Source organism: Bos indicus, chromosome 9 (assembly GCF_029378745.1).
Source record: "Bos indicus isolate NIAB-ARS_2022 breed Sahiwal x Tharparkar chromosome 9, NIAB-ARS_B.indTharparkar_mat_pri_1.0, whole genome shotgun sequence".
NCBI lineage: Eukaryota > Metazoa > Chordata > Mammalia > Artiodactyla > Bovidae > Bos > Bos indicus.
Window position 1 is genome coordinate 24122271 of NC_091768.1, and position 26632 is coordinate 24148902.

Below are 26632 nucleotides of genomic sequence, written 5' to 3' on the forward strand. Positions count from 1 at the left end.
TGGTCTCTGGGAGTCGGACACGACTGAGCAACTTCACTTTCACTTTTCACTTTCATGCACTGGAGAAGGAAATGGCAACCCACTCCAGTGTTCTTGCCTGGAGAATCCCAGGGACGGGGGAGCCTGGTGGGCTTCCGTCTATGGGGTCGCACAGAGTCAGACACGACTGAAGGGACTTAGTAGTAGCAGCAATGGCCTCTGAGCCCTGCTCTCTCGCTGGAACTTCCTAACAGAAGTGTCTCAGGGTGGCCCTCTTGTGGTGGACAGGCATTCCCAAGGCCCTTTTCTGGAATGAAATGAGAGGTAGCCCCAGAAGAGTCCCTGTGTCACTTAGCTTTTATTGTCATCACTATCAACATTATCATTATCTTCAGTATCAACATTTCCCAAGTCAAGAATCTGGAAATAATATAGTGAGATAAAAACAAATAATAATATAATAACAAAAAAATTTAATACAGTGAGATGCCAGAAACAAATTGGAAAATCGTCAGCAAGATGTGTCTCTAGTCCTAAATAACTAAACATGTTTTAAAAATGTTTTGTTTCTTCAAAATATAGGCCAATACTTAAAAAAATAAATCAGATAGTTTGAAACTCTTTCCTTTGAATATTTCTGTCATCTGGAAATGCCTGTACATAAACCCCATGACAGACTTGCTTGGCTAACATATTTGACATGTCGCCATCCCTCAGAGTAGAGGAGACGGCCAGCATCCCATGATTTTAAGGGGAAAACATCCAGCACTGGGAACATAGCACATTAGCTGGAACATGACAATCTGAACATGTAACTCCATGGAAAATAGATCACCCCAAACAGATTCTAGTAAGTATCGACACCATATTTCTTTTACTAACACAAGAGTCTAGACTCTGTCATTCTATGACTCATAAACACAGGACCAAACTTGACAGAATCAGCTGTAGAACATTATAAAAATTAAGAAACCTGGGCCTCATCACTGGGTGGTCTGGTTCAGAAAGTCTCTGGAGGAGAGTTTTTTAAGTAATTGAGTGATTGCAGCATACAGCAGGGTCTGAGAGTAACACTGAATGGTGCTCCCGGTGGCAGAATGCTGTGGGGACTACCAAGAGAGGTGCTCCGTATTTGTTCATTTGTTTCAAGGAATACTCAGGAAGTGGGTAGTCACGCTGCCGTTGCTATTGCAGGGATCTTCAGAGGCGATGGAGCCGGTTGAGGACAAAGATTTGCTTTATTCTTGCAGTCCTCAGAATCCAACCCTACACCTGGCCCAGAGTTGGTGCTCACAAATATTCATTAAGTGGAATGTTAAAAGTACCCAAGACCTCTCTTTAGAATGGAAGATTAAGATTCAAGAGAGTTCTATTAAACAACTGAGATGTTTCATGAAGCACTTTATTTTTATTAAATAGATATAATTTGTTAAAATTTATACTTTTCAAATTAGAAGACTTTTTAAGCAGTTTTGGTTTCAGAAAAATGCAGAAAGTCCTGAGAGTTTCCATATAAAGCATTTTAAAAATTGCAAAGGGCAGATACTATACTGTAAGGAAGGATTATTTAAGATTTGCCACCTGTAATAGCTTCTAAATTTTAATATGCTATGAGTTCAGTTTTTCAAAGTCATCCCTTCCAATTTTTTCCATCTCTTTACAATAAAAATAGAAAAACAGTACTCCTTTAGCTGGCAAATGTGTTTAAAGAGTAAAGGAAGAAGGGCCTGAAAATTGTACAAGCAAGAAATCAGAAGCTACCCAATCTAATATACGGCCAGAGCTGTAATAGCATAAAGAGATGAAATAAATAACTACTTTGTGGTGCTTCAAAATCATTCTTCAGATAGAGAACTGTAAATGAAATGTGCATTATATGCTAAAGACAAAGTCGGTGCTTTAATCCCCAGGTTTTTTATGATCACTCAGTTAAAATTCTTTTTCTTCTTATTCTGACCAAGGACTTATATTATTGAACGATACAAACTTTTCAAGATAAATAGTTACAAATACTGTCTTATATGACTCCTGCATCATACTTGGAAGATGAAATATTAGTATTAGTCCCCTCATTTGGACTTAGAAAAAGTGAATTTAAGATTTGGCAAGGCTAGAAGTCAGTGTCTTATGCCCAAAACTCTCATCCCTGGGTTCTATTCCTTACCTTGAGCTCGTTGGAATTTTAAACTTTGAGGCACTCCCCCAGGAATTAGCAGACCTGGATTCTGTTCCTGATGTTGCTAGTAAATGGCTTTGTGACCCTGAGTAAATAACATCGAGGCCTCTTCCCTCAGCTGTAAAATGAGAAGCTTGACTGGACAGTTGCAGTTTTTTCTGGCTATAAAATTCTATAAGTTTGGAAACACCTCCTAGTGACATTTATGCTCTCAATATTCCTCTTGCCCCCTTTCCAAAACGTTTTAGTTTGTGGCTTAATATCATCATTTATACAGATCATTTCAAACCCTTTCCAGGATTTTCTGTTTTTGTTTCTTGACAGCAGCTTGTGTTTCTACATTTACTTTAAGTATTATTATATGCATTTTTTTACATATTTGTTATACATTGAAAAAGGATTAGTATGACATCAGATACAAATGATTCTTCCAAATGCTCTCCAAGGTATAGAGCAATAATTTGAGTCAGTTTCACATTAGAAGTTTTAAATATTTAAATGGGTTCAAAGTAACCTGTATTATGCAACAAACTGCACTTTTTCTATAAGGTTTTCAGCAATTATGACTCCTGCTTGAAAATGTCAGGAACTTCTAAATGTCTGAGTATTACTCTATGGCTGGGCATACTGGCATCAGTCTTTAAAATCCATTTGCTTTGTGTACATAAGAGCAGGAACTTTTCTTAAAACAAATTTCCTTAAAAGTTTTAGTGGTAAGGTTCAGAAATACCTGTGCTGAATATTTATTGCCTTTATATGCTGTCATCTAATTGTATTACTTTATTTCTTTAAGTATGAAATATAGCTTGGAAATATTAGCTAATACACATAAAATTATACAACAGAAAAGGTTGGTAAATACTAGAAAAAAATGGTAGACTTGGGTGAAATTCCATCAGTTTTTCATCCCTCATTTTTATTCTATATATAATTTAAGGTCAACTTTACCATGACAAGATGCAGATGAAACAACTGCAAAAAATAATTACTGGAACATCTGTCAAAAATGACATTGAAATAGGTACTATTGAGTGAAGTACAGAGGAGAGAGCAATGTAATTCTTTTGTAATTAGCTACATATTATCTGAAGTTCTGACAGGGTGTGGAAAACTGTCTGAATTTGATTTACAAAAGACACATTGAAATTAAGAGGTCTGGAGTGACAGAGAGGGTAGGAGAAACAATTTCATTAGATAATTCTGTAGAGATGCCTTGGGGATATTCCTTTCCCCCCAACTCCCACCTCCACCCCCTTGCCAAGATCTTCCTTCTGTCCTGATAAGGATGGAGGCAGAATGAGCTAACATTTCCTAGTACCTGGTACTGTAAGTCCTTCCCCCACCCCCCATACTCTTAAAACATCCCTACTAAGTAAATTATCCCTTTACAGAATTAACAAACTTGAAGTTCACACAGATAAGTGGTAGCAGTAATTTGAAACCAATATCTCTGTGACAAAATTCCAGGGTCCTCAATTAGAGAATCCAGTTCTAAGACCTACTCCTCTGATGTAGTCAAGCTTCTGTGAATTTCAGCAAGATACTTGGCCTCTTTGAGCCCTGATTTTATCAGTAAAATTGGATTCATATCTACAGACACATTTTCTGCAAGAGTGAACTAAAATGAAGATACATTAGTTATTAGAAGTACTTAGCACAGAGCTGTGCAGAGTTGTCTCTCCATGAGTCATCACTATTATTACTATAACTACTATTGTTGTTAATTGCTTTTGAGATTATGAGGCTGGGCTTTCGAAACACAAAGTATGATTTCATTTAATTGTCCTACGTATACTAAAGTCCTACTATGAGAAGGTTATACATAGTAAACATTTTAGCTCCCCATGAACCATTTATCTGGAAGCAGCAAAATACTGTGAGAGTGAATATGTAGTGCCTTAAGGACCACACAGACTTTGGACTTGAGGATAAGCCCTTATTATTTAAAGTTTTATCTAGCATATTTGCTGAATTAGGCTGCAGCATGCCTTAATTGAAAACAAGTAACTCATTGTTTCTTTTTTCCTTCCCACAATAAATACCGTCCTTTCCCATGGTATCTAATTTCCTCTAGCAGAAAGACATCACCATCGCTATAGATATAGGCAGCAAGCTACCAATGAATCACAAAGAAGGAGGCTAGTCTTTATGTGCCATTTCTACCTTATTTCAAGACAGAAGTTTGATACATCTTCACAAATCTTTTGAGATTATATATATGAAATTTCTGCCACATAAAACACCAACTTCCAAAGGGACCAAAAAGCGCAGTTCTGAAAGGGGGGAAGAGAGAGGTAGGCCAGATGATTCTTGCCTGTAAACAAGGAGTTAACTTTTCCAAATAAGTGAAATCTAAAATTGGCCATTGTCATCGTGAGATATTAACACCAGCTCTTTTGGCAAGTTTAGAAATACTGGGCTCCCTTATAAAAGTTAAAAATGTCCTGGACCTGGAGTTGTTTACCCAGAGTAGGAGCTGCTCTAAAGTTACAGAGCTCTGGTTGGAAGAGGTGACTCGAAGGCCGCCTCCGAGAAACTGACGTCACAGTAGTCTCAGCTGCCACTGTGACACTGGGCTGAGCAGCTTTTTGATTTGTGAAAGTGGTAGAGATTTCAAAGGGACTTGTCAGTACTTCTCTGTTGAATGGTTGGACTGATTTTATATTCCCATTTCATGCAAAGAAGCAAGATTCACTGCTCCAAGACGTCAAAGGCTTTTCACTCTAAAACAACCAGTTGTCCTCCCATTGCTAGGTTGACCGGTGGTTGGACCTCTGTAGGATTTCTCCCCAGTGCAAAAAGGTATGTTTGTTTTCTGACAGTTTGAAAGCAAGTGAGTAATTGTGGCAAAATATAGAGAGGGGCTGCTGCTGACATGTTTAAAGCTGTGGATACGGTTTAAGTGGAGGGTGATTTCAACATCTGCTTGATTCAGCATCAGTGCCTGGGCTTCAAAACAGTGGGGCGGGGTGCGTAACGGATTTTACTGACTCCCAGGGAAGAAAGGGTTCAGCTGCCGTGAGTGGATATCCTGACTCTGGACTGATGGTGCCATCCGCTCTGTGAGACGGTTTTTCAAACACTGCTTCTCAGAACTTTGAAAACCGCTTTCCCTGCTGTAGGATTTCACTAAATTTATTTATTTGAAAACTAGTTTCATTAGGATGAAGACTTTTTAACATTTGCCGAGTAAAGTTCACAGTCTTTGAAATTGTTGGCATTTGAAAATGGCAGGGAAAAATAAATCAGTGTGGTTTCATCCAAGATGATGGTTTACTCAACTGCATGATAAGTGTTTCTGTAATTTGAGTTGAAGTGCATAACATTCATAATGGGTTCATCTGCAGTTAGGAGGGAACCTTAATCTATGTCTTCTACTGTTTAAGCTGGTTAACTTTAGGCATCTGTTTATCCTTGGATATTTTCTAGTTTGAATATATAACTGAAGAGAGAACAAAAAGATAATGGAAAGGCAAAATTGATTTTTCAGAATTGTGTGTGGTAATATCCCTTTGACCCTATTGGAAGATAAAGAACATGTTGAAATAGCCAGTTTTAAAAATTCCCTTTTGCCTTGTAACAGAATCAAGTCATGGTTTTCTTTGGAAAGATGCCTTTGCCAGTGAACACTAAGGGAGGAATAAGGTCTGTTAATCAGTTGAATTGTTGCAAGTGATTCCTAATAGCCTGGAGAAAGGGCTGGAGAATCCTGGAAGCAAATGGTGTGTAACTTTGATGGGTATAGACAAGGGAATTCCTGATTCCTCAAAGTTAAGAGGAAGCAAAGCATTTCCAAGGCAAACGGTTGTTCTAGGAATTGTGAGGTTGGCAGTACCAGTGGCATTCCTATTGGAATGTGTAACCTCCTACAAATGAAAATGTTTCCATGATATGAAAAGTAGCATGTTTAGGGAAAGGAAATCAGAGAATAGGAAACAAACTAGGAACAAAACTTTCCAAAGGGAGAAGTTGCCATCCAGTCTGCTCTCCTAACATTGTTTCATTTGTTTGGCTAAAATCCAGTTTTTAGTGGGGAAGATGAAGGTTGAACTGGTAATGATGAAGATGTAGTTAAGAGTGGAGCATCCCTCAGATGAAGAAGTGTTACCATGGCCTACATGAGCCTAACATGGAAAATGGAACTGATTTATTGTGAAAGTCCTGTGTTGCTCCTAAATTTTGCTTCCTAGTAGGGCCGGAAGGTTAGCAGAACTTCTTTTCCTCTCATCATCATACTTATGCAACCCACTCACAACTCTTCTACAAATCTGGCTTCCGGCCTTGGGGAGGGAGAGGTGGGTTAAAGTGGATTATGTAATGCTCACTTAGAGTTGTTGGGGGAAGAATGTGTGCATGACTGAGTAATGCAACTCCCTCTGATACTTCACATGTGCTCTTACACATTTTATTCTGAATGAAATTCTGGAGACAGTGAAGTGAAATGGAGAGTCAAGGAGACCTGGGGAGGGATGTAGATAGCAGAAATTCTTCTTTCTCTCCCACGGAGATACCAGTATCTGTGGGCGAAAAAGAGAGATAGCTAGGAACAAAGAGAACTTTGATATTGGCCTCCGCAGAAAGCACTGAAATTGAGTTTTTGAATCGGTTGAGCCATTTTACCCCATAGCTTTTCATTTCAGAACATTATGTCCCTACAAAATTGCCCTATTTAGTTGGATTTTTTTTTTTTAACATTTAGGGAGAATTATAACAAGAACAGTTTTATGTAGGATTCATCTACTCAGATTTTTACTAACAATAAAAAAAATTCCTAAATCTTTAACTTGCCTTCTGTTCTTAAAATACTTGAAAAACACTGAAGGCAAAGGAAAACCATTAAAAATATGAGTCCACACAATTATACTTGCTTCTGTGAATTTTCTAATTAAATCAAAATCATAGTTTTATCTAGAGGAAGATAGATTAAAGAAAGAAGGGTGCAGGGGAAGACCAAAAAAAGAGAGAGGGAGAAAGGAGAGAGGAGAAAGCAGCCCTTTATTGAGCACCTAGTATGATCCGAAACGGTGTTAGGTGCTTGGATTAAGCATTCTCTCTCTTGCATATTTAATCCTCACAAAATGCTTTGGACCCCACTTTATTTTTGGAGGAGAAAGCAATATATTCAGCTGTATTATATTTGACATTTGTGACAAGACATAGACAGTGAAAAGTACAATAAACCCACAGAATTTGACACAGACATTGCTCTATAGGAATTTTCTCTCAAAGGCTTGTTTTTGATCCGTAGCCATTGAGTTTTGTGGCACTAGATGTGGCTCTAGTCTTGGAAAAGAGAAGCTCTGTAGAAGCTCTGGTCCTTCTCTGTATTAAGTGATGAGTTTGGCTTTTTGCAATTAAGTGCAGGGTTCTGTCTGCTTCAGGAACATTACCTGGATTCATGTGTAGTCCTGTTACCAGGAGCAAGCCTGATTGAAGGTTTTCCTGGATGATGTTCTTCAAGTAGGTAAAAAAGAAAGGGGTCTGTTGCCCTTTAACCCTGATTTGAAAGTGGTTCAAGAAGAATTTGAAATGAAAAGAAAAATTGAAGCCATTTGCTACATAATTGTAGGAGACTCTTATGATGATTTCTGTACATTTAGTGTTTAAAGACGGAATGAAACATGGACTATCATAGCACCTCTTTTCTAGTCGCTTGAAATTAGCCTGCTCTCTTTCTATAACTTGATTGGTTAAATTTGCAACTTTCTCTTGATATCTTAAAGCATTCCACTCTTCCTAAGAGGTTTTAATGTTAAATATCTGCTAGTCTGCAAGATAGTTTTAGCTCACAAGTAATTACATATAGTAAAGCAGTCTGTATTCTCTGAAAATTAGCACTGTCTCCATTTCCTGTGAATTAGATGAACCCAATGGCACCCCACTCCAGTATTCTTGCCTGGAAAATCCCATGGACGGAGGAGCCTGGTGGGCTGCAGTCCATGGGGTCGCTAAGAGTTGGACATGACTAAGCGACTTCCCTTTCACTTTTCACTTTCATGCATTGGAGAAGGAAATGGCAACCCACTCCAGTGTTCTTGCCTGGAGAATCCCAGGGACAGAGGAGCCTAGTGGCCTGCTGTCTATGGGGTCACACCGAGTCAGACACGACTGAAGCGACTTAGCAGCAGCAGCAGAAGATTAATAAGTAATCAAAATCAGTAACAGATTTACTAAGACACAAAGTTCTGTGTATTCTTTACTCTCTTTCTTATGTTATGTCTTCATCGACACATTATTTTGGGGCAACTTCCATTTGCTGTGGCACGCACCTCTGGTCACTGTCTCATAGGGCTGGAGGGTAGCAAAAGGAGGGAAGGGGGACAGAGAGGATGGAAAATGAGATTAGCAAAACTGGATAAAATTGAGACACGGTAGTGTTTTTAATGGCTAAATCTGAAATTACTTCTTTTTCTTGGATAAATTAGTCACAGTAGAGTGCCAAAGAAGTAGGTAAGAATGATCAAAGTATCTGTAACAAATTTTTTGAGAGAAGAATAACCATATAGGTCCTAACATTATTGGGGTGTTTTTTGAGGGTGGAGCCCTGCATATAGCACTGATATTCTTTGACCCTTATTAGTCTCTTATAATTCATTAATAGATTGCAGCTCAAGAGTGTATGTTTGGCACAGTTTAGCACATGATATGCACATTCAGGACAGCCTGACCAAAAAAAAAAAATCCAATGTCTTCAATGTTTATATTTGGGATATGAAATATGCGGCCTTCTATGACTGCAAACTGAGGCTTGCTGCCTGGTTTTGTGGGCTTCATTTGACAATGCCAGCACCCAGGCAGCTATGGCTCTTGAGAATTAGCTCAAAAGTAGCATCATCTGCCACCTCATAAGTCAAGGCACTTTGGTCGTGGCCTAAAAAGTTGAAGAGTTAAAGACTTCTTTTAGGCATGATTATCTTAGATGGAGATTTGAACATTTTAAGCATGCTTTTCTACCCATTAAAAATGTATCTGGCTTTACTAACAAAAATACTTTCAGTGGAAGTCAGCACAAGATTTTTTTTTAAACAAGAAATAGGGGAAATTTTATCTTTCTCAAATCTCTTTTTATTCATGTCATTTAATCTTTATAATAACCTTGTGGATATCCCCCATTCTAATGTAAGTAAATAAATCTCAGAAATTTTAGATGAGTTATAAAAGAGTTACCAATCAGGTATTTTAAAATTCATCTTAAAATCCTGAGTACACATGCCCTAAATGCTAGAAATCTAATTATTTCAATCAGTGCTTAGTATGATCAAAGATTTCCCTGCAAAGTGATTAAAACATTTTCTTCAATACTCTAAATTCAGTATCAGAACATACATTCTGATATCTAGTCTATTCAGTTCAGTTCAGTTGCTCAGTCGTGTCCGACTCTTTGCGACCCCATGAATTGCAGCACACCAGGCCTCCCTGTCCATCACCAACTCCCGGGATTTACCCACACTCATGTCCATTGAGTTGGTGATGCCATCCAGCCATCTCATCCTCTGTTGTCCCTTTCTCCTCCTGCCCCCAATCCCTCCCAGCATCAGAGTCTTTTCCAATGAGTCAACTCTTTGCATGAGGTGGCCAAAGTATTGGAGTTTCAGCTTTAGCATCAGTCCTTCCAAAGAACACCCAGGACTGATCTCCTTTAGAATGGACTGGTTGGATCTCCTTGCAGTCTAAGGGACTCTCAAGAGTCTTCTCCAACACCACAGTTCAAAAGCATCAATTCTTCAGTGCTTAGCTTTCTTCACAGTCCAACTTTCACATCCATATATGACCACAGGAAAAACCATAGCCTTGACTAGATGGACCTTTGTTCTCTGCTTTTGAATATGCTACCTAGGTTGGTCATAACTTTCCTTCCAAGGAGTAAGCGTCTTTTAATTTCATGGCTGCAGTCACCATCTGCAGTGATTTTGGAGCCCAGAAAATAAAGACTTCCACTGTTTGCACTGTTTCCCCATCTATTTCTCATGAAGTGATGGGACCAGATGCCATGATCTTCATTTTCTGAATGTTGAGCTTTAAGCCAACTTTTTCACTTTCCTCTTTCACTTTAATCAAGAGGCTTTTTAGTTCCTCTTCACTTTCTGCCATAAGGGTGGTGTCATCTGCATATCTGAGGTTACTGATATTTCTTCCGGCAATCTTGATTCCAGCTTGTGCTTCTTCCAGCCCAACGTTTCTCATGATGTAGTCTGCATATAATTTAAATAAGCAGGGTGACAATATACAGCTTTGACGTACTCCTTTTCCTATTTGGAACCAGTCTGTTGTTCCATGTCCAGTTCTAACTGTTGCTTCCTGACCTGCATATAGGTTTCTTAAGAGGCAGGTCAGGTGGTCTGGTATTCCCATCTCTTTCAGAATTTTCCACAGTTTATTGTGATCCACACAGTCAAAGGCTTTGGCATAGTCAATAAAACAGAAATAGATGTTTTTCTGGAGCTCTCTTGCTTTTTCGATGATCCAGCGGATGTTGGCAATTTGATCTCTAGTTCCTCTGCCTTTTCGAAAACCAGCTTGGACATCTGCAAGTTCATGGTTCACATATTGCTGAAGCCTGACTTGGAGAATTTTGAGCATTACTTTACTAGCGTGTGAAATGAGTGCAACTGTGTGGTAGTTTGAGTATTCTTTGGCATTGCCTTTCTTTGGGATTGGAATGAAAACTGACCTTTTCCAGTCCTGTGGCCACTGCTGAGTTTTCCAAATTTGCTATTAGAAGGAAAAGAGAGCATGGATAAGTTCTAACATGGTTTTCAGAATAATTTTGCTGCTTTAGTATTTTACTTGATGAAATAAAATAATGACAATATTTTTCCATGCTTTAGTTTGGTTTCTTGCTGATACCATCAGTCCCAGATTGACTACCAACATTGGGGTCTTATTGATACAGTAACTACATTTGCCACAAGATTGAGCTCTTCAGTATAAAGTGAAGACTGTAGCATAGCACTGTCTCAGGACTTTAAAAATCATAAAATTATATAATCTGGTTGCATCAGAACAGAAGGAGTAATTCTACTGCAGAAGAATCTACCACAGTTGTGTAGCTGTGACTATCCGGTTGAATTTCATACTTCCACTCTTAAATAGTCATGAAAAATTCTATCTTTAGATTAGGTGGTTAGTTTAAGGAATACTTATATCTCACACATGCATTTAACCATCCTGTCCACTGTAATTTTGCTGTCTGGTTTCAGAAAGAGGAAGAAAAAAAACCTGAACGATACTTTTTTTTTGTTTTTGATTGTGCTAGTCTCTTCTTAAGCAGATATTTTTGTCATCTCTTCTTTTGAGTCCAATTTTCCTGTGGTTTGTTTATGTCAATGGCTCTTGACAGTCTGATAAAATGTTTCCAGAAAGCACATGGATTTGGAACTCTCTCTTGTTATGTTTATATTAGGCTTTGTTTTAAAGGCAAGTGAGACGGCTTCAAATAAAACAGCTCCAAGCTTCCAAGAAACAGTTAAGAGAAGGCAGAGACGAACAGAAATACCCCTTCACTAACACTCACACGGTTGCCATGGACCTGCACAAGCAGTGGGAGAACACAGAGGCTAACTGGCACAAGGAAAAAATGGAATTACTGGACCAGTTTGACAATGAAAGAAAGGAATGGGAAAGTCAATGGAAGATAATGCAGAAGAAGATAGAAGAGGTACGTGTTGATTTGTTTGAATACTTTGGAAACTTAAAACTCAGAATGAAAATCCTTTTGGCTTGTTTTGTATTGGAAACTGTTTTTACTTTCCAATTCTACCTAAAAGATACATGTCTCAGTGATACTTAATTAGACTGAAAATAGCATAACCTAACCCATTGGTAGTGTAGAGACTATACTTATTTTATAACTTGGCATGAAAACTCTAAAATATGTCAATTTACTCTTTTCTGACTAAAATTCTGATGGCATCAAAAGTGAGGTATGTATTTTGCATGAGTTTTCAAATGCTGAGCTCAGTGTGAAAATAAAAGAAAAACATAATTAGTGGAACATACCTTTGGATTATTACAATTGGGCATTAAAACTAGATCTTTTCTGAGATAATTTATGAATAACATCTACTAAAGGAAATTATGTACTCAATAATTCAGTATAACCAAAAGGAGTGTCGTATTTCAAAAAGAAAATGACAGTGGACATATTTATTCTGGCAAGGTGCACCACATTTATTGGCACATTTATTATAAAAGAGTATGAAAAATGACATGCCCAGAATCTGATACAAATAATAATTTAATCCCTTCAGCCTGTTGGACCTTGAATATTTCCTTTAGTTATCTGCATTGACGTATATTCAGGCTTGTTCCAACTGAAAATTATTTATACTTATCTTGCTTTCTTGTAACATCTCTGCTGTTGACTTACATGGTTTTGGGCACATTGTCAAGACAGTTATTTTAACAGACTCCTTGGTCTTCATTCACAGGCAATCAATGCTGATGCTTTGTTTATAGTGCAAATAATTTTCTTATTAACAGCCATGTAATTAGTTATGAATAAAATAAAAATTGGCATGCTAAAAGGAAAAATAAAAAAAGAATAGCCATTACTCTATTAGAGAATTCCATGGACAGACCATGGGGTTGCAAAGAGTTGGACATGACTGAGTGACTAACACATGGCCGTTAGACTGTTCTTGGAAAATCCAGCTGAGAAGTCAGGCATGTAGTAGATGATTGCAGATTGAAAGGAGAATTTGCTTCTTGTCCTTCTATAGTTTGGAAAATACATTTTGCTTCCTCTGTTAACTCCTCCACCCAGAGTTCAATTGGATCAAAAAGGAGATGGCTAAATCAGAGTCTACAATGCCAGTTTGAAACCTGAACTCATAGGTCACTGGCTTCTCAAGGTTTGGAAAATCCATTAAATAATAGTCTCAGATAATTCTAGCATCTGAGCAAAATAATTAAGGGAGTCAGGATTAGTCTAGCCCATTGTTTAAGCCATGTAGCTTAAGATGGTAGCTAAGACAGTCTGCTGTCTGGTTAAATTTGTTAATGTCAAATAATTATTCTGACAGCTCTGCTGATTCCATCTATGGAGGATATGAGCCCTATCAATTAGCAGGCATTAAACATACTTCCAACTTAGGTGATAGTCCGTAAAAATACTGACAGAAGGAATGGAATATTTTTTCTTTATCTTGGATAGTAGCTGTGGTGCTATTTATGTCATGATGCATGCATGGTACAGCACCATACCTGAGAATATGTTTGAAAAATGTGCTTACCCAGACTACCCACCCAGAGAGGATGCTCCACAATACCTGAAGACTAGCATTGTGTCCCCCTTGTCATAACAATACAGTTGTCCCTCAGTAGACACGGGAAATGGCTCCAGGAGACCCCATGGATACCAAAATTCATGGATACTCTCAAGTTCCTTATATAAAATGGCAGAGTATGTATGTATCCTTTTCCACTCCCAGTATTTGTACCTGTAATAATGTACCTTTAATATCTTCCTGCTTAGAAGCTACAAAGCTGGGTTAGAAAAGATTGGGAAAAACAGGAAATTGTCCTCACATGTCATAGAAAGTCAAGACAATATTGTTAACTAAAATTAAAAGTCTACACTTGGAAAAATGTAAGATACTACAAGCGTGTGCATGTGTGCGTGCTAGTCACTTCAGTCGTGTCCGACTCTCTCGACCCTGTGGACTGTAGCCCACCAGGCTCCTCTGTCCATAAGGTTCTCCAGGCAAGAATATGGAGTGCATTGCCATGTCCTCCTCCAAGGGATCTTCCCGATCCAGGGATCGAACTTGTGTCTCTTATGTCTCCTGCATTGGCAGGCAGGTTCTTTAGTAGCACCAGACTAAGAGACTGTATTTCTTTCTTATTTATCACAAATTCTGTGTTTTAAATCAGACACAACTTATTAAGTCATATGCTAGAAAATTTGACAATTTTAGGTGCAGGCTTATAACTTCTGTGATTCCAAGTAAATATATCATTAGTGAAAGGATCAGTATTGGGTATTAAGATGCTAATGATTCTTTTTTCAGCCACTATCCACAATCATTGCATTTGCTGTTACAAAGTGAAGATGTAGATACTTGGATCTTTGAAACCTAGACTGATCCAGATAGTTACTCTTAACAGAGTTAATAGACAGCTGGGAATTTTTCTTTTTTTTAATCACTTTGCCATCTTTCCTGCCTGTGTCCTTTGTTTGAATGATCAGATACCCATTGAAAACAGCTGAGGACCAAGTAACAGATTTCCTTGCACAGAATAAATGGTTTCCCAATAGTATAATGTTTTTTGTTTTTTCATACGTCACCTAAGTCCCCAAGAGAATTTAAGATGTCAAATAGAATTCTGTGTAAATTAAAGTATTTCAAAACGAGAAGAGAAAGGTGAAATGAAGATAAGAGGAAGGATCCCTTGCAAAATGCATGCAGCAGGTCTGTCTTTCTAGCAAGTAACAAACAATTATCAGATGCATATTTCTCAATATTCAGGAAACAAAATCAGACTAATTTTCCAGAAATAGTACTTTGGTCCCTAATTTTACATTGAAGCAATTTTGTTTTCACCCATGACTCCTCTATAAGAGGACAGTGCCACCAAGAACATCCTTAGATTTAGCCTGGTGCTTTTGAGGGTTGCTTCTTCTTATGCCCCTCAAGGTCGGCCAAAATTATAATGCCCACAGAAGTTCAGTGCAGATAATTTTACGGGAGCCAAAATGGTTGATTCATGATGGCAATTTGATGCTATCCTGACTTTATCCAATGACAAATTTATGACTAGGGCAATAAATGCACTGCATATCCTTCAGGCATTAAATATGTTCTAGTGCTTCTCTCTGAGATTTGCATAAATACTGAGCAGAAATTAATCTGTTATTCTTTGATTAATAGATCTCGTGCAGATATAGGATGTGATTGTAAAATGTAGAGTCATTTGCTTTAATAGTTCTCTGACAGTCTTTGGAATTTGACAAGCTTTCTCAGAACTCAAGCCTGAAGAGAAAGTCACTAATTGCCTGCAGGTTAAACTAAATCCTCAAGAAATAATTTGGGGCAATTAATAAACTAATAGATGATCAAAGCCTTAGAGTTCAATTGTATTACATAGGACAGGCTCACATTTAATTAGGACAAAGGAAGAAACTTTTTTTGAATGCATATAGCCTTGGAAGTTAAAAAAAAAAAGCAAGTCTGAGAATTACCTACTCCTCACTCACGTAACATTCTAAAGAAGCGTCTTTTGATGATGAGACAATTACTTAGGGGACAGAATGAGCTGAGTTACTATGTGAGATTGTCAGTCATTTAGACAGTTCAATGTTGACTTACAAGTAGGATCATATATTTTTAAAATATGGCCTTAATGTTGGTTAAATTAGAGCACATTGCCAGTAATTGGAAGAAGGCAATGGCAACCCATTCCAATACTCTTGCCTGGAAGATCCCATGGACGGAGGAGCCTGGTAGGCTGCAGTCCATGGGGTCACCAGGAGTCGGACACGACTGAGCGACTTCACTTTCACTTTACACTTTCATGCACTGGAGAAGGAAATGGCAACCCACTCCAGTATTCTTGCCTGGAGAATCCCAGGGATGGGGGAGCCTGGTGGGCTGCCGTCTATGGGGTCGCACAGAGTCAGACACGACTGAAGCGACTTAGCAGCAGCAGCCAGTAATTGATTGAGGTCATTCCAATTTTGTTAACAGTGCTCTGTATCATTATGACATCTATATATAAACGCAGGTTTCTGTCATTTTTGAATGAATTGATTTCTAGTCAAATAGAAATTACCTTCTTTGCCCTACTACATGTAGTCTTTATGGTTCATCAAAAGTTGCTCCACCTAATCCAGATTTTAGAAGCATAGTTTGGAAGCATAAGCATTAGTGCCCTGGAGCAGTCTATGTATGCATGCGTGCTAAGTAGCTTAAGTCATGTCTGACCCTAGGGACTGTAGCCCACCAGGCTCCCCTGTCCATGGGATTCTTTAGGCAAGAATATTCGAGTGGGTTGCCATTTCCTTCTCCAAGGGATCTTCCCAACCTAGGGATCAAACCCAAGTCTCTTATATTTCCTGCAATGGCAAGTGGGTTCTTTACCCTTAGTGCCACCTGGGAAGACCCACTATATAGTAATATGGCTAAGAGAACTCAGGACACTGTGTTTAGGATCAAAACTATTGAGAAAGTGGGTTAGGGGGAAAACTTTATCTTTGTTTTCCTTATAGCTCTGCCATGAAGTAAAGCGTCGGAGGAAAATCAACATGAGTGAACGTGCTAAGGTCATTGATCTTGATTGTGAGAAGGCTGTTGGAGATAAAATGGAATCTTCTCCAGATTACCCCAATTCAGGACAACGTAAATTTACAGGGATACATCCCAGGGACATTCTGGGAAAAAAAGATAAAACAGAGCAGAGTTTACTCAGGGAAAGAAATCAAGTGTGCAAGGAACAAAAAACAATCAAAAAATCAAAAGTAGGGTATATGGATTCTGAAGCCAGAGACAACCAAAAAGAACATGGGGCCTGGCCTGACCTGAGGACTTCTGAGGCAGAGAACAAGAGCTGCTCTGGCGCCCTCAACACAGTAAGTAAGACGGGATTTGCCTTGGACTGTTTCTAAAGAAATATTTACATTTCAAAGGGCTAACATGATATTGCTTATATGTATAAAGGCTCTTGAAGAACTTGCCAAAGTTAGTGAAGAATTATGCAACTTTCAAGAGGAAATTCGAAAGCGGTCTAACCACAGAAGGTAGGCTGGTACATCTATGATGATTTTTATGTTGAAAAATCAAGACGGATATTGTTTTAAGTTAATGAATCCAAATTACCTTTCACATTTAACACTTTGTTAGCAAGAATTAGTAATGTTACTAAAATCTGTTATTTTAGGAGATAAAAGCTTAAATTGTACATTTCTTTGTTCATTAATTCTTAAAGTAAATCTTGTTTTCTTTATAATTTGACTATTATGTGTACTTTACTTTTTATTGATGTTTAGTTTAGTTATACTTGCCCTTGTGCTCAGTCACTCAGTCATATCTGACTCTTTTCGACCCTAGGAACTGTATAGCCCACCAGGTTCCTCTGTCCATGGAATTTTCCAGGCAAAAATACTGGAGTGGGTTGCCATGCCCTCCTCCAGGGGATCTTCCCGACCCAGGGATCAAACCCACATCTCCTTTGCCTTCTGCATTGGCAGGTGGATTCCTTCCCACTGAGCCACCTGGAAAACCCCAACACTCACCATAATAAATAGTAAATTAACAAGTGTATGCAATGGCATTCTTTTTGTTTGGAGTATTTGCCCAGTGGAACAGTATGCTGGGTTAACCTAGTTAAATACATCTTTAAGCTAAGTCGCTTCAGTCATGCCTGACTCTGTGCGACCCCATAGACGGCAGCTCACCAGGCTCCCCCGTCCCTGGGATTCTCCAGGCAAGAACACTGGAGTGGGTTGCCATTTCCTTCTCCAATGCATGAAAGTGAACAGTCAAAGTGAAATTGTTCAGTCGTGTCCGACTCTTAGCGACCCCATGGACTACAGCCCACCAGGCTCCTCTGTCCCTGGGATTTTCCACTCCAGAGTGGGGTGCCATTGCCTTCTCCAAATACATCTTTAAGCTGTGTCAAATTTAACAGTATGGTGTTTTAATTTTATAATGATGTTCTGCTGAAATATTCTGAATTATTTATTTCTCTACATTTATTATGTATATAATGAAAGCATTCATAATTTTCAGAACAACGTACTGTAAATACATACCCACATATGTATTTACACAGTGCTGTAAAAATGCTGTTTCAGTTCAGAAACACCTATATAATTCTAAGGGTAAGTTTTAGCCAAATTGAAAAATAAATTGGATTCTCTGCAAGTTAAGTGATGGATTGCTCTAAAATCACCATTTATCTCCTTGTGGGACAGCGTACTTCTCTGAGAAGCTATAGCAATGTGAACCCTTATTTTTCTTCATCTCTTTGGAAGTTCAGAGAGAATTTTTGTACTGACTTAACAACAGATTTTACTTACCCAACCATGTTTTATACATAATTTTGCCTTCCACTTTTCCCATTTAGCTTTTGCCTAGTAGGCATTCATCTGTGCTTTATTATAAGCTATCTCATAATGGAAGTTAAATAGGTATAAATGTGGTTTCTATTTATCAATATGATTAATTAATGTTAATTTGTGAACCCACATTATTGCTACATTTAGGTTTTTATTTCGATAATTCAGAAAATTCTTACTTTCCAATTTGCTTTTACAAACCATCCCTGGTATAAAGTTCTCACTGTGACTTCATGGCCTTTATAAAAAAAGCTCAAAATTCTTAATATGTAATTCAAAGTTATTACAATTTGACCTAGCATTTCTCTCTTATTTGTCATCATTCTTTCCCACTCTGTTTTATATTCCATCTATGCCAGATTACTCACTGTAGCTTGAGCAGCCACATGATTTTTACTGCAGCTTTTTAAAAAAAATATGTCCTTTACTCATCAGAAAAAAAAAAAAAAGCTCACTTTTCTTTCTTGTCCAAATAACACCTCCCATTTGGTATTGCTCATGTCTCTCTGTGCTTTGATTCAGATTTCTGGAATGAAATAGAATGTTATTTCATTAATTTCTTAGAGTGTTATTTCAAATTCGAGGGGAGGAGATTGAGCTCAGAAGACATTATGAATAGGAATTCAGTAGGCCAAGCTGACATAAGGAAATGGCAAGAGAAAACCTATGGAAATGGGAACACCAATAGGAGACACCCAAGAGACTATACAAAGTCTAAATGCAGGTGAAGTTTCAGGTAATAGAAGAAAATGAGAGACAGTTAAAAAGACAGTTTGGATCAGACTACGTATATAGTCTTGAATACAACACTGAGTGGTGGTCTTTATCCTACAGCAAAAGTGACTTGAAGTTTTGTACTAGGAAATTTATATAAAAATATTGTTTAAGGAAGTTGTGACTCCTTTTCCTATATCAGAATCCATTGTTTTAGGCCCAGTGTCTTTTAAGAGCTTATCATAAACAAAGTCATCACTAATATAGCATGCTTTATAATTTTAGGATGAAGTCAGATTCTTTTCTCCAGGAAACACCAAATGTAATGAATACTCCTCATGGAGGTCACATGATCAACAACAGCCAGTGCATTCCTTCAACCAGTTTAGAAAACGAAAAATGGAAAAACAGAAAAAATCTGAGCTGTACCAATGTTTTCCAGAACAATTCCAAGAAAAAAGATGGAATTGATACAACTGATCCGAAAAGAAGTGAAACTCCACCAATTCCTCCTCCAAGAAGCACATCTCGAAATTTTCCCAGCTCATATTCTGCACAAGCCCATGAAAGTTGGAAGGAATGTTTAGACCACAGCAGCTGGGTGGCCCAAGAGGGTCAAGGTGAAAAGAACAGCCACCCTCATTTTCTCTGGAAGCATGATGAGATGCCACTGCTGGGTCTAAATGAAGGGAAGACTCTGAATGATGGTATCACGTTTCCTTCTTTGGCACCAGAAGCCAAAGTAGATAACAAGCCTCCATGTAATGAAAATGCTGGACTTAGCATGTGGTCGTGCAACACTGGGGTTTGTGCAAAAAATAGCCCCTCTACACTGTGGTTTCAGAAAGCCTGCTCTACTCCCAATAAGCCGAAATATGAAAAGGTAATTCCAGATCACTCTGCTAAACCTCCTCCTGATCTTCATATAAGCAATGACTGTAGCTCCTTAGCGTCACAGAGCAGCGGCCCACTGAGAAGTTTCAGTTATGGCTTTGAAAAGACTACTGGGAATGAAAAGCTGGCAAAAAAGACTGATGAATTTAACAGAATTGTATTTAGAACAGATAGAAATTGTCATGCTGTACAACAAAGTCAAAGCTGCTCAGAACGATCCGAAGATCTTCAGCGCTGTGAGACCTTGACTGCGTGCACAGACAACGTCTCAGTCAGTGAGAGTGTTTCTGACGTTCTGAAAACCAGTGCCCCCATGCCTGTGCCCAGGGAAAATGTGCCTGATAATTCCACCAAAAAACCCACACCAGGCCAGTTCAGACAAACGCGGGAGCCCATAAGCCCTCGCAGTTACCGGAATATGCTTCACGAGCATGACTGGAGACCAAGTAGTTTGTCTGGCCGGCCAAGGTCTGCGGACCCCAGGTCAAATTATGGTGTGGTGGAAAAGCTGCTGAAAACCTATGAGACATCTGCGGGGTCTGCATTGCAGAATTCTCGATGCTTCCAGGCCAACTGGACCAAATGTAGTTCTGATGTCAGTGGTGGAGCCACATTAGGTCAACATTTAGGAAAGCTCCAAATAGAACAAGAGCTTGAGCACAAGACAGCAATGCATGGAGCACAGCAAGTGAGGCAAGGAGTAGATCGGAAAAAGGTAACTGAGGTGAGAAAGCAATTTAACATATTTTGGTGGAACTGCATCCATATTTAGCAATGGCTCAGAGTTCGGTCATTTGCCCATTCATATAAATAGAACATAGGCAAATGTTTTGACATCTTCTTAGTTCTTTGACCCTTCATTTGTGAATAAATATAAACCTTAGGATTGTAACTCAGCACGAACTTTTAAAAGTTTAGTTTTTAAGTCTGGGGTTAGCACATTACAGCTTTTGTTTAAATTCTGAAATAGCAGAAAATATATGTAATAAATGGGCTCCAGAACAAAATGATCAATTATTTGTTGTGTTTCTTTCTTAAAGAATATTCTGAATGTGAGTTTGTTCATTTATAGAATTTTATCCTATTAAAGTGTTTATATTTGTTAAAGTATATGGAAAGTATTTTAAAAATAACTTGTATTTTTCTGTTATTAGCTATGATTGGTTCAGTCATTCCCAGAATTTGATTTGTGTTCTTCCTCATGGGATTATTCACATGAATATGAGTTTGGTTTAAAAAAAATCGTTTAAAATAGTGCCTCATAAAGTTATCTTATTGTGGAGCTAAAAGGCAGTATATGAAAAAAAAAATGATAGTATAGCATAAAAACTTTAAAGTCATTATTGTAGGTATAAATTCTTTGTGTGGAAATTGTCCCCCCAAAATGGGTATTTAAACAAACTGTTACCTTTTTTTTATTACAGTGTGCTTGCAAAAGAGTATAATCTTAGAGGGGAGAAAAGAGGTTGAAGAGATCTGTATTTACAGTGAAGAGCTATCCATCAGTACCTTATACACATAATTTATAAAAAGCTCCAAGGTGACATATTATTATAATAGGCAATACTTTGAAAATCCTAGTTTTACAAAGCACAGTGTGTATGCAGCATAGTTTTTAAAGGATGCAAGTTGCCTCCTTCTGGTGTGAGCAATTTTTATGTGGTTTTCAAGTCCTACAAAAATATCAGTTTACATCCAGTTGATCAGAAACTTTGTCTGTTTGCCCAAAGTGCAAATAACTATCCTGCTTTTGTATGTCTGTTGTTCAGTTGAGCCCATAGATACCTGTAAGGTCCTCTGGCTTCACATGGAAGGGCATGGACGTGGGAGCATGTACACAATGATCAGCCCAAAATTCTCATTAACAAATATTATTAAATATTTCCCATTTTTGCAATGATTGGAGATTTGAGAAGGGTCCTCTACTGTAGATCCTTAAGAGCAGTTCTTATATTTGGGACACCCCTGGTGGTCCAGTGGTTAAGAGTCCACCTTCCAATACAGGGGACATGGGTCTGATATCTGGTCAGGGAACTAAGATCTCATATGCCCAAGGGGCTACTAACCCCAAGAGCCACAACTAGAGAGATGCCTCACACATGGTAACTGAGAGCCCACTCGGCAACAAAAGACCCCACATGCCCCAATTAAGACCCAGCACAGCCAAAAGTAAATATTTTTAAAAAGAACAAAGTTCTATTTTAAAGTCTTTTGAAGATAATTTTGAAGCTTTTAAAAGATTGATAATAAGAGTGGTTCTTAGTGAACAAAAAAAAAGATAGCATCAGACAAATCATTTGGTGATTTGTGTCCCTTTTGTTTATGATCTCTAAAAGTGTCAATAACTTGACATAAAATAACCGGACGCAAATTAATTCTTCTTTAAATTATTATCTTTAAAAAACTGAAATATCCTAACACTCCACTAAGGAAAATCTTTAGTTCCATCATATCAATGTTACCTGACATAAACTTTGAGTTCTAACATAAGATTAACTTACATGGTTAGTTCTATGAAATTAGAAATTAGTTGTATTAAAACTTAGTATGACGAGATCCACAAGATTAGAAAATGCCATATTCATATTCAAAGTGAGCTGTTTTGATGAAAACATCCCAGACCACAAATATTAGACAAAGAGATTCTTCAATTTTTCTTGCTTGTAAACATGGTAAATACATTAATCCTACAGTTGAGATCCATAGTATATTAAGCTCATTGTTGGTGCCTGAATGGTGAGGTGAAGGTCTTCTTTTGTGTCTTAGGAATCCATGGCAGTGAAATCCTCACCTGGAAAAGGATTTTCCCGACCTGCCAGACCAGCAAATCGCCGTCTCCCATCCAGATGGGCATCTAGATCTCCTTCAGCACCCCCTGCCTTGCGGAGAACTGCCCACAACTTCCCCATTCCTCTGCGATCAGAAGCATCGATGGTCTAAGTCTCTGGCCTGGATTGCTAGACTACGAAAGTCCTGATTGCCAAACAGAGTATTCCGAGTGTTTACAACCAATTCTCTCTCTTCTGTATCTTTCAAGATTACTGGGACAATTTAAACCTTAACTTCCCATCAGTCTTCAGTGTTTTTAATCTATGGAGTAATTATCTTCTTGTATTTTGATTTCCTAGATCAGAATTTTTTAATGCCATCCTCATTAATTTGCCAATATGATTTACATCGAAACAGTGTACTATATTGTATATTCTGACTTTCTTGCAAGTGGCAGAAAGCAAGGTTATGTGCATGGCTATGTGTTTTGTAGGTGCATGTGTTGATACAGGAAATGTCAGTATGTATTTAGATAAGTAAAACGTATGTGCTAGTGTTGACTTTGAAATTATAACATACATACCTATATATTCTTTGTGTTTATTTAAAAATTTTTAAAATACACAGTATTATTTATATTTTTTGTACCTTTTAATAGGTATCCACTTAAGGCGTTTGAGGTACATATATTAACTAACCACTTTCTTGGCCCCAGCTACATAGAAAACTAACTATACATATACCTAAGGTTAGTAGGTTTCTACAGCCAACTCAGTTCCTTAACCCAAAAAGGATAGACTAATACCCTTGATCTCCTCATTTATTCTTTTAAATATTAATAAATAAAAAGTTTAAATAGGTTGAAACAGATCAGCCTTCTAAAACAAACATAAAATGTCCACAAAAACTTTTATATATCATTCAGCAGTCTATTATGGCTTTCGCTGTATACTTGATCCTCAGAGCCAGCATAAGACTGCTTTATAAACAACATAACTAAACAATTAATTTATTTTGACAACTTCAGTAACAAACATACCTTAAATATGGTTTAAAAAGAAATTTGGTTAGGCTGAATTCTAATTTTGGCAAAATTTTAGTAAGCTTTTTTTCAGCATTTGGAGCAATGCATATTGTGAGAGGTAAGTTATTCACTTTTTCCTTTTTTAACCTTTTCCCTGAAATTAGTAGATAAGAGACTATTTCAAATTTTTATTAACAAAGAAAATCAGGAACGATATTTCATTGAGAGCTGAATTGTATTTCTTGCAGTGTGCTACATTCAAAAAGCCTTAAACTAACCTTTGGCATCCGTGGGTAGCATAAGGGGCAGAAACTTTTTTGGTGGTTGCACTTTGCCAACAGTGAATATCCATATACTGAGAGCTGACAGAAATAGGAACGTTGAGGTGCTTGGAATTCTACATGAATGATCTTAGAAGCAACTTTGCTGTCCACTGTCTCTGTATAAAGCCAACTACATTATTAGATAGTAATTCTATTTAAGCTTTTCTTTTACTACCAAAAGCTTAACGAATTCTTATTACAAAGATATTCAAAGAGCCTTCTCCTTGTGATACATTCTAACAATTTAGGAAAATTCACTTCATCACACCATGATTTGACGTACAGTAATTAATTTTTGAATCCCAGACTGCCTTAAAGGCTCAAGACTGTTGCATGGTGATGGCCAGATTCATATTTTCCGATAAGAAGAGTTTCCGGGAGTTGAGCAGAATTAAACTTCTAGAACGTGAGGTTGGAGCAGATGGTAAGAAAGGGCTACAGATCCAGTCTTTTAATTCTTTTTGTTTCAGGCATATCCTTTTCCATAGGAAGACTGTAAGAGAAAAGTACCCTAGATATCAAGTGATGTCACTCATATAATATGCTGTTCATCTAAAAGGGAGAAGACCCTGGGGAGGTGGGAGACTGTGGCCTAAGATAATGAACCGGAAGATCCTGCTGTGTAACAGTGGGGCACAAGCCTGCCCAAGGGCTGTGCGACAAAGCTCCTCCTCTCCTTCGCTGTATCCCAGGTAGTCTGACGTGGGTCTGTGGTCCTAACTTGAATTACAAGTCAAATATTGAGGGTTGTTTTTTACTTCTTGGCCTCACCCCATAACTACTAAAAGAGAATTTCCAGGGGTGGGGAGGGAATTTTGAGTCCTTAATAACACAGAACAAAATACTTGCTAATTAGGGAGATTTGGAAGCAGTGACATTCATTGATACCCTAATGATGTGTATCATTGGATATATTCATGTTACTTCTCTGGGACTTCCTTATCTGTAAATTAAAAGGGTGATATTGTCACACATCACAATTTTGTGCCACTTGTTCTAACCATCTGAATAAAACAGTGGGATACATTTTAACATCCTATGTTGACAAAAATCATAGAATATTAGCGCTGGGAAAAAAAAAAAACTTAGTATCTACTCCAACTCCTTGATTGTAACGTTGGAAAAACTAAAACAAGTATTATTTGAATATTCTGTCTTCTCTTTTACATATTTTATAATTTTTTATGGAAAAACCTATCAGTTAAATGGAAATTATCCTGGAAAATACATTTTTGATGTATTGTGACTTTTAGCCAGTAGTTTTTCTACTTTGGATGGGCATTTTCTTCCCCCAAAACTTACCTTTATTATACCATCATTACTGGATTTTAGGGGTTTATAAACCTTTCAGAGGCACTTGATTAGAAGTTTTCCCTGGCAGACTTTTGAAGGGAAAAAAAATCTTATATTATTTCAGTAGAGTTACTGATGTTGTAGATTGATCTCAGAAAGGAAGAAGAATGAGGCAGAGGAGAGTGTGAGTTTCTGTGCCCGTGTGCCTGTATGTGTGTATGTGTGTGTGTACATGTGCACAACCCTTGCCCATGCTCCCTGTGTTGCTTTATGATCAAAGCCAAATACAAATGATGTTGTATAATTCACTTTTTTAAACATTATTCATAACTTTAATTTATTTTTACATAGACAATGACAAAGACCAGATATTATCATGCACAAAACATGATTACTTCTACATAGAGGATTTAGCCAGTCTCCACGTCATACTAAGAAAACATTTGGACCTAAATACGAGAATCTGCTTTCCCACACAGACTTTTTAAAATGATTTTTAGTCACGCTTGCTGACAAACAGCTACTCAATAATGAAATCTCTTTCAGTCATTGGAAACTATCAAGTAAAATAGGTGTGGAAACACTCGTGGTGGCATGTGTATACACGAGGAAGAGCATTTATATTTTCCTCTTTTACTGGTGAAACTCCAGCTGAGAGTTTTCTAAAGTCTAAACTCAAATATGTACACAGTTCAACCTAGCTTCTCCTAAAATATCTCAAGATGGTAGTCTAAAGACCAAGCCTGCTTGAACTCCTGCACCCAGTCATATGCAAACACATCTAGTTTCTCATGCAGTGACACCACTTGATGTCTATTTATCTGCTTATTAAGTCTGATTAAGTTTGTTTTAAAAAGAAATACTCCTCTGAAATTTGCTCCTACATTATGAAAGCAGTTACATTATTTTTAGACACACACAGATTTCTTGTTATTGTTGTTTTAGTTGCTAAGTTGTGCCTGACTCTTTTTCAACCCCATGGACTGTAGCCCCTCAGTCTCCTCTGTCCATGGGATTTCCCAGTCAAGAATGTTGGAGTGGGTTTTCATGTCCTTCTGCAGGGGTCTTCCCGACCCAGGGACTGAAACTGCACCTCCTGCTTGGCAGGTGGGTTCTTTACCACTGAGCCACCCGGAAAGCCCCACAGATTTCTAGTAGAGTGCTATTTCACTTCAAATTCTGCACATTTCTTAAGTAGCAAGTACTTAATCAGAGGGACTTCTCTGCCAGCTCAGCAGTAAAGAATCCATGTGCAATCCACATGCAGGAGCTGCAGGAGACATGGGTTTTATCCCTGGGTTGGGAAAATCCCCTGGAGGAGGGCATGCAACCCACTCCAGTATTCTTGCCTGGAGAATCCCATGGGCAGAGGAGCCCGGCAGGCTTCAGTCCAGAGGGGTGCA

The 26632-nt window shown here is 38.0% G+C and overlaps 1 protein-coding gene across 2 annotated transcripts in view; it reads left to right on the top strand.

The window, feature by feature from the left end:
• The window catches only part of KIAA0408 (KIAA0408 ortholog), a 31736-nt gene extending 6820 nt beyond the window's left edge, over nt 1-24916 (top strand). The window contains exons 1-6 of one of the 2 annotated variants that reach the window (XM_019967106.2): nt 4730-4957; nt 11559-11813; nt 16365-16724; nt 16813-16892; nt 19212-20544; nt 22587-24916. In XM_019967106.2, coding sequence (XP_019822665.2) covers nt 11679-11813; nt 16365-16724; nt 16813-16892; nt 19212-20544; nt 22587-22760 — 2082 coding nt within the window. In that variant the 5' untranslated portion in view covers nt 4730-4957; nt 11559-11678 and the 3' untranslated portion in view covers nt 22761-24916. Of the gene's footprint in view, nt 1-4729; nt 4958-11558; nt 11814-16364; nt 16725-16812; nt 16893-19211; nt 20545-22586 lie in introns of those variants that run through there. The other variant, XM_070795817.1, reaches the window with a different exon arrangement.
• Nucleotides 24917-26632: the final 1716 nt, after the last annotated feature.